Source organism: Limulus polyphemus, unplaced genomic scaffold, assembly GCF_000517525.1.
Source record: "Limulus polyphemus unplaced genomic scaffold, Limulus_polyphemus-2.1.2 Scaffold141, whole genome shotgun sequence".
NCBI classification, from domain to species: domain Eukaryota; kingdom Metazoa; phylum Arthropoda; class Merostomata; order Xiphosura; family Limulidae; genus Limulus; species Limulus polyphemus.
In genome coordinates this window covers 623,829-633,129 of record NW_013665751.1, presented here as the reverse complement: position 1 = coordinate 633,129, position 9,301 = coordinate 623,829, and the positions used below count along the sequence as shown (strand labels likewise).

The 9,301-nt window shown below is 35.0% G+C and overlaps 1 protein-coding gene across 1 annotated transcript in view; it reads left to right on the top strand.

The window, feature by feature from the left end:
- Positions 1-9,301, top strand: part of LOC106474738 (zinc finger protein Gfi-1b-like) — a 19,743-nt gene that overhangs the window by 5,707 nt on the left and 4,735 nt on the right. The window contains exon 2 of the mRNA XM_013935434.2: positions 6,647-7,604. Coding sequence (XP_013790888.1) covers positions 6,647-7,604 — 958 coding nt within the window. The remainder of the gene's footprint in view (positions 1-6,646; positions 7,605-9,301) is intronic.

Genomic DNA, 9,301 nt, shown 5'->3' with positions numbered 1-9,301 from the left:
TCAGTCGTGGTGGCGTTATAATGTGACGGTCAATCCCACTATTCGTTGGTAAAAGAGTAGCCCAAGAGTTGGCGGTGGGTGGTGATGAGTAGCTGCCTTCCCTCTAGTCTTACACTGCTACATTAGGGACGGCTAGCGCAGATAGCCCTCGTGTAGCTTTGCGCGAAATTCAAAAACAAACGTAGTCCTCTCTTTAAACTTTAGAAGTAAATTTAATTGTGCCAACTGAAATGACGAACTCCCGTTTCACCCTCGTTCTTCCTTCTTCAGGCATTTTATTAATCTTAGTGCTTTTTGAACTTGAAACACGAGTTACCAAATTGTTCTTCATTGTCCTACTGTTCTTTTGTGCTGCATTTTCGGCGATTTCAATTGCATTCTTGGTCTCCCTTCATTTATTATTGTTTTCATTAGGACTACAACAGTAATGTGTGTATGTGCTTACAGTGTTAACACAAATGTATTTTTTACATTGAATAAAATTATAATACTTTCAGCCTTTTATTTCTGTAACATATAAATACAGACATTTTAATAAATACAGTGACGACTTGGATATTTTTTTTATTTCTTTAAACAGGTAATGTTCTAATGCTGATAATATTGGTAATGAAATGCGTTTGAGAAAACTGTTGCTTGGAGCTTATTACCAGCTTTTATATGAATGATCTGCTGTTATCAACATCATTCCGCCTTTTCATCTCAAAGTCTGTTTATATCTTCATACGGTGTTGAAGAGGAGTTATATGATGTACAGTAAAAGAGCGAGAAAGCAAAAAGCTACACTACTTTGTTAGATAAAAGAGCAGAGATTTGTCTTGGGCTAATTACTAGCATTCGTCTGAATGATTTGTTTTAGTCGAAATGTTACTTTTTTTTTCTTATCTCAGGATCTATTTTTCTCTTCATTATAACGGTTAGGCGACTACCCAGAGAAAGATGGTGCTAAATAGCTTTTTATATGATGTATACAGTAAAACGGGTGGGAAGGACGTGTTACACACTTTGATAGATAGATGAGCAGAGACTGAAGACGGAACTACAAAACAGAGTTATCGTGTTTCTCGATTCCCGCGTATTCCCGTGAGATACATGTCTCGTTCATGTCCCACGTGTGCTTTTCATAGGCTTCTGACTACACGTTCCTTCTTGGTTCATCCATCTTAGACTTGTCGTGACAATCACAGCAACGTTTACATGGACCACCTGTAGAAGATTCCATTCAGATGCTATCTAAACTCGACCTTCTTTTTCCAACAGGAGAAAAGGAACTATTTCATGTTTTTTTTCGTTTTGTCTGTCTCTAATATTCTGGTATACACTCTCTCTTTCTTCCTATATCATGTATCATGATTTTTTATCATGTTTGAAGTCACACCGATAAAAACAACACACGTGCATATACAACTTATGGTGAAAAATACACAATAACGGCTAAACACGAAAATATCATGAACAGCGAGGATACCCAACTAATGAAACAATCTATTCTAAGTTTTATAACTAGAAACGTAAGAAAAGTATATTTAATTAGCTATACTGATTGCCAGGTTGATTTTTAGTTTCACTCTAAGTACATAGCTTACCCTGATCGGAAAATAATATTATTTACAACTGTAAATAGAGTTATTATTCCACATTTATGTGTTATACATTTTTCATATGAAAGTGATTTAATTTGTGTATCGGTGTTAAAATAATCAAAGCGTTTATTGGTGTGTATGTATGTTTTCAGACAAAGAAGTATGTCACGAAAACATTAAAAATGTAAATTATATTTTATAAGGTTTAAAAAATAGGAAAAATTCGACATTAAAACACTGTTTACAAAAGCAGTTTTGATAACATTTTAACTAAGCTTAAAGGCTTTACTAATGGCTATGCTGGTTCAAAGAATTGATTTAACGATCACAACGTAAGGTCATACCTACTGACCAAAAACAAATGACTAAAAACAGCAAGGTGCTAAAGATGTATGTGGTTGAAAAGTAACTGTTTATTGAGTTAACGAAACATGTACATATAAGGAATGAGTTATCATTAATTTCGTGTTCTTCTGAAGCGCTTTAAGACTTAAGAACACATTATTTGCATTAATTATCACCTAATGCTTAGTCTACTATGTTGAATAATTGAGGCTATACTTTGTAGTTTTGGCATTAGTTTGCTCAGCTACATATCATCAACCGATAAGGAACGCATACGATGTTTAATTTCAGAATATAAAGTAGTCATAATATTGCATTTTATAAACAAGTAAATTACAGAAGAATGTGGACGTTTATCCTAGTAAGAGTAATTCAAAGGGCGAATTTTTATAGTTATACGATTTACTAAAATCCATTACATACAGTTGTACTGAACGAGAAAACGTAACACCTAGCAATAACTAATGATCCATAATAAGGTTGTTGTACATTTATGCGTGCGTTCCATGTGTTTACATTTTCCATGACTAGTGACTTCTTTTTTTAATGATTCTCGTGAGAACGATATCAAATTGGTTTTGTTTGTTAAATTCCGCCCAAAGCTACTCGAGGACTATCTGCATTAGCTGTCCCTAAATTGAAATAATATACTAGACTCTAAAATAAAGGCAGCTAGTCAAAACCAGCTACCGCCAGCTTCTGAGCCACTCATTACTAACGAATGGTGAGATTAACCGTCACATTATAAGGACTCTATGGCTGAAAGAGAGAAGATTTTCGGTGACGGAGTTCTATCCCGCAACCCGCAGGATGCGAGCCGCGTGTCCTAATCACCAGGCCATGCCACGCCCAGTGATATTATAAATAAACACTTGCAGTACCAAAGCTATAAGGACACACATACACACAAAATACCGGAAACTGGAACTTTAGTATTATTATTTTAAGGATTTCAATTATACTACATTATCATATCATCAAGAAAGCCTAAGCTAAGAAGTTACTGTTAGTATCAAGATTTCAAATTGACTATAATTATACATACTTGACATTGAGGATTTTAAGTACAGTTTAACTAAATACGTAAAATAAAACAAAAACATTCAAATTATTTTCTCTTTGATTCTAAAACTGTAACAGCCGCGTCTTATATGTCACTTTATGAATATTTGTTTGTTTGTTGTTAAACACAAATCTACAGAATAGGCTATCTGTGCTCTGTCCATCGCGGGTATCGAAATCAGAGTTTTAGTCTTTGAAACCCTAAGATTAATCACTGAGCCAGCGGGAAACAGCTTTATGAATATATCATAGAAAATAACCGCCATCATCATATTGTGTTCTGAAGTCGTATTTTAAGGAGAAGATAACTACATCGTTAGCTTAGAGAATTTTGAATCAATTCCAATTATTTTGTTAACAGTCAAAAGTATTTTCTTAATAATAAGAAAACCCCATAACCCAGTGTGCAGGCTGCTAAATTTTATATAACTTTATGTAACTTTTATTTTATATTAGATTTCTCAAAATAATGTAAAAAATATGAGAGAAATTTGTTTATTACCATAAAATGTTCCAACTTGAAGTTAGTTGCATGCATCATGAGTGATACAAGAAAACCAACCATGTCACTGTGATGCAGGACTGTATTATATTTTCTTATTTCAACCAACCATGTCATTGTGATGCAGGACTGTATCACATTTTCTTATTTCAACCAACCATGTCATTGTGATGCAGGACTGTATCACATTTTCTTATTCCAACCAACCATGTCATTGTGATGCTTGTTTGTTTGTTTGTTTGTTTTGAATTTCGCGCAAAGCTACACGAGGGCTATCTGCGCTAGCCGTCCCTAATTTAGCAGTGTAAGACTAGAGGGAAGGCAGCTAGTCATCACCACCCACCGCCAACTCTTGGGCTACTCTTTTACCAACGAATAGTGGGATTGACCGTCACATTATAACGCCCCCACAGCTGAAAGGGCGAGCATGTTTTGTGGGATGGGGATGCGAACCCGCGACCCGCAGACTGCGAGTCGACCGTCCTAACCACCTGGCCATGCCGGGCCAATTGTGATGCAGGACTGTATTATGTTTCCTTATTTCGAAAATCCTTTCTTGTTTGAAACTATAAATGGTAATGGGTTATTCTGTTAAAACATTCTTGTTACCTACAACATTAGTGACCACTTAGTTGACAGCGATAATTTTATAAATAGTTTTCAGTTTTTATGTATACATACACTGGGTTTTATGGATACAAGGAATGTTAACAGCATAAAGTTTCATATCTTGAATTGGATATTTCAAAGCCTGCAATAATTAAACTAGTAAATGAAAAAACAGAAAACGCATACAACATCAGTTAAAGTCGTATTTTGTTTAGTGTTTTATATGAATATTAGTAAAATGTTTTGAAATAATTAAAATAAATTGTTAAATGTCCAATTTCCTGAAATAATTTAATACTTATCTCACTTAATAATAAAGTCCTTTAGCAAGTAATTGTCATTTTCAGCATAAATTGAACAGTTGGGAATGTGGCTAGTCTGACGATGTAACAGAATTTGTTGATGTCTTTCAACTCATCTTTCCGTTTAAAGCCTGTACAATGGGCTCATGTACTTTGAGATCCGGTTAAAAACACAACTAAGCTCTGCTATAAGCTTAAATAATGTTTAGCTTTTATAAATCCATGTATCCTAATTTGAAGTAGCTTTTAATTTTGATTGAAAAGTGCAATTAAAAGTTTGTGACATCAAGTAATGAATTGAGAAACTCTGGAATGCTGAAAATATATTCGAAGATGCAGTGACTGCAAAAACATATATTAACTGTCATTGATGTCCACGTAAAAAGATCAAAGAGTTAAGTTCTGAATCTCATTGTCTTTTTATTGTCAAAACCTATTTGAATCATAGCAAGTAGCTCCCAGTGGCACAGCGATATGTCTGCGGACTTCTAACGCTAGAATTCGGGTTTCGATACCCGTGCTGGGCAGAGCACAGATAGCCCATGGTGTAGCTTTGTGCTTAATTACAAACAACGACAACATAGCAAGTAAAAGCAGTCATTTATAATTATCAATAATTTACCAAACAAAATTGGTTGATTTTATCGATAATGGAATAGTTTTGTTTTTCGATCATTAAAATAAGTTTTTTGCAAAAGCTGGTATTACGTTATATTAGAACGTTTCACACAAACAATGCTCTCATAACGTCAAACTCTCACGTTGCTGACGGTTATCTATGAAAATTATATTATATTTTACAGCATTAAGTAAGTCTAAGTATCAGTTATGTTTCGAACGGGAGGTCACATTTCCACACCGGAACTTCCTGTGTTATCTTCCTTCCTCTTCATGAAAGAATCTACAGCCAGCAATAGAAGAAGACATTGTCTGGGCAACTGTGATATTTCGTTCGAAGTTGAAACACACACATACATACTTGAATGCACGTGGTGAGAAATTGGCCAATCAATCTACTTAATGCAAACTGAATAATGACTGCAGCTGAAAATGGCCTGCTACTGAAAACTAACACCTATTCGATCAAATTGGCTGGCATCTCAGATATCCTTATACAGTTTCCAATGTGCGGTTAAGTATAAATACGAAGAAACTGAATCAGTACCGTTTATTTCACAAGCTCTGTGATAACGAAACATAAATGACCATCTGTTTGTGATGGTGTTTTTCAACAAGCCAAGTTCATGGAAGAGGAGCCACAGTGTGCACGCCGAGAAAAGAAAACAAGAAGGAGGAGGAAATAGACAGAGACAAATTGACCGAGAAAGAAAAACAGAAAGTTAATCGGCCAGACAGACATACTAACAATGAAGTAGGAAATACAGAAACATGGAGTCATGCTGGTTTAAATATAAAAAAATTCAAATATCTATAAGAGATTTTTCCAGTGCTAAACATTTTTTTATCTATGGAAACTGTGAATGTTACTTTTGAGGGAACAAATATACAACTTATGCAAACAACTTGAGATGCAACTCCTTTCTCTGTCTCTAACAATACCGAAATTAGCTAACTCTCCATTTTAAACAAGAAATATATACATTCAGATTTTGTGACTGCAATGATTTATGAGCTTTAATAACAAAATGTTAGTTACATGATATTAACTGTTACATCCAAATCAGTATTTTTGAAATTCCAGTAAATGATGAGAAACTTTCCTAAATAATAAAATGGAGATTCTTTTAATGTTTTGTGCTCTATTATTGCGAAATATTGACAGAACAATTTAAATGGAAAAGCTGAAACATTTACTTGTACAAACATCACTCCTTTCATCAAAACGTGACATTAGAAAGATCTTCCAACATTGAGAATTCATTTTCACATAATCATGATACCCAAAACTGAACAGAAAACGTATACTTTCAATGCTTTTACTAGAGAAGTATCGACAGTTCCTTGGTGTTTACTTCAAATTTTTATTTGAAACATTTCACTGAGGCTTTGAAAAACTTTCACACACACTGGATAATTATAAGTTTTGTAGTATAATAAACGTTATAGATATGCACTGTAATAATATATAGTGTGTGACAATTATAAGCACTTGACTTTTTTCGGCGATTTATTTCATTCATTTTTTAAGTTCTTATTTAGTCTTCGTACTAGGCCATTTCGTAATGATGACCTATTGACGAGTATCTCACAAACTCCTTTTTAAAAGCGTTTTTTTTTCGTAGGTTGACGCTGAGCTTGACGCTTATCTCGGTAAACAGCACGTGGAGGAATTGGCTGTGCAAAAACCCCGTAGGGTGAGTGCCTCACAAGTAGACGAGTTTTTCGAAGAACACAGAGATCAGTGGACAGCCACCCTGAATAACGTCATAGGTTGTACTTCCTTTGGTGCCCTCAGTTCCTCATACGAAAAGGCTTTCAACATGAACGATGTCCATGTTGCTCCTGTAATCTTTAACCAGCCCCATGACCCTCATCAACAACAACACGGTACTGCTTTACGAGAAAACTGTATAATAAACACCAGCAGTTTAATGTATGACAAACATAATGATGATGTCTTTGTGAAGCCAGCACCTGTGCCTAGCCCAGATAATAAATCTCGTTCTACTTCATTATGGGAAGATATTGCTCACTTCTACAAGTTTGACCCCGACAACCTGGACTTTCCCCAAATCAAGACAGAAACCGATTCCCTGCCTTCATGCCCATATTCCAATGATACTTCATTAGACCGTAATTGTCACGACCCGCTTTTAACTACTATAAAGCAGGAGAAGCCTTCTTCTTTATCTGAGTTAATGCCTCAAGTAACACCAACCGGAAAATATTCAACCACTTCAGGAACTGCTGCTCCATTCCAGAACACGAACATGCACCAAAGGTTGTCGCAAACATCTTGCAACAATATACAACCTTACAAATTCACTTCTATGGGCCTTCATTTCACCGTATCCCATGTGTACACACCACCCACACCACCTAACTCCGAACCAGGTAGTCCTTCAATGGAGACACTGTCTTTGCAGAGCCGACGGACTCCACCTCCACCGTATCCGGACTCCTGTCAGCCGCATGCTTCTCCATCTGGATCTCTGCTTCATGAATGCCATCAGTTGAAAAGCAACAGGAGAAACAATCCAGAGCTTGAAAAAAGAAGAATTCACCATTGTGATTACCCAGGTATATAGAGAGCTTTGTAGCACTTTTATGCAACTTTAATAAATCCATTTATTAACTCTGAAATTGAGAATATGTTTATATTTTATTCTAAATAATTTCAAATTAGTGATAAGAATTGTGCTTTGAAATGACCTTTTTTTTTTTAAAGCTTGCCATAGAGAAATAGCAAGTACTGTAATCGCATGATTTTGGGGATTTTTATTCTAGCAAATGTAAAATGGATTGTGAATTTACTGAAATTACTTTACATTGATTGCGGAACGTACGTTTATAATATGTAGTATATTGTAAGACGTTACGTTAAGTTTTTGTACGTTTTAGGGTCTGTAGCCAAATCACAACTTTGTCCGATATCATTTTGTTCGTAAGATATTTTTTAGTTAGGAGAGCGTAATCGTATGAAGATGCTACCAAAGTCATATCCAGACTTTTAAGTAATTATTTGCTGTAACGGCCAAAGTTACTTTTGATGATTAAAATAACAAATTTATCCTTTAGTGGAGATCGAAATTGTCTTATTGGTTTACAGAATAAACACTTGGTTGAAATTACTTTTAAGAAGTATTTTTAATTTATTTCAAGCACCTGATATTCTTCATTCATGATCTGATCTCCCTCATTGGTTAGTTTCCATTCAAATGATAAGTTAATACCAAATTGTACCGTTTCTCAACCAGGTGTTTTATGGATCATTTTATTTTTACAAACTACGCAAGTTTAAAAGTTTAGGTAGTTTACATTATTTAAATACCATGTTTGTTTGTTTTTACTATTACTACCTCATTGTGATCAAAATCTAAGGTAGCTGTTTTTCAAAATTATAGCAGTTAGAATAAAATTTGTTTGTTGGTTTGTAATTAAGCACAAAGCTACACAATGGGCTATCGGTGCTCTGCCCACCACGAGTATCGAAACCCGGATTCTAACGTTGTAAGTCCGCAGACATGCCGCTGTGCCACTGGGAGGGGGGGGGGGCTAGAATAAAATGTTGTATTACTAATAACCTGACTCTGGCGCCTAAAAGCTTCAGGACAAAGACACTCGTTTATTAATAGTCACTGAAAAAGTCTTTAATAAATAATATGAATTTGACTAATAAATACTTCTAGACAGCAGTTAAAAGCCCCTACAAATTATATAGGTTTTGTGCTGGCTTAAGTTACCAATAGAAAATCATAGACATTAACTAGTCAGCCACCCTGAAATATTTTCAAAGCTGTGAGGATCCACAACCAGTTATTGTGACAGAGTAGAAATATGAGCTGTTCTTATGAGTTAGAACTTTTACAGTAGGTTTTTAAGAAAAGTTTTTTATTTATACCAGTACGATGCTTCGATCGTTAGTACGATTATTCTCAAGTATATCGCTATAACAATGTGTGTGTGTGTGCTTTATACCGAAGCCACATCGGGCTATCTGCTGTGTCCACCGAGGGGAATCGAACCCCTGATTTTGATATTGTAAATCCGTAGACTTACCGCTGTCATACCGGGGGAACCTATATAACAAACTATTTCCAACATAAAGAGCCCTTTTTGTACACCACCGAGAACAGTTTCCTGTGTTTATCAGACTGTGTATTAGGATAAACACATGCGGGTTGTAAAAGGTAACGATAATAATAATAAGCAATATTTATGTATACACTATATATATATATACTACTTAAAACACTATATATACTACTTAAAACACT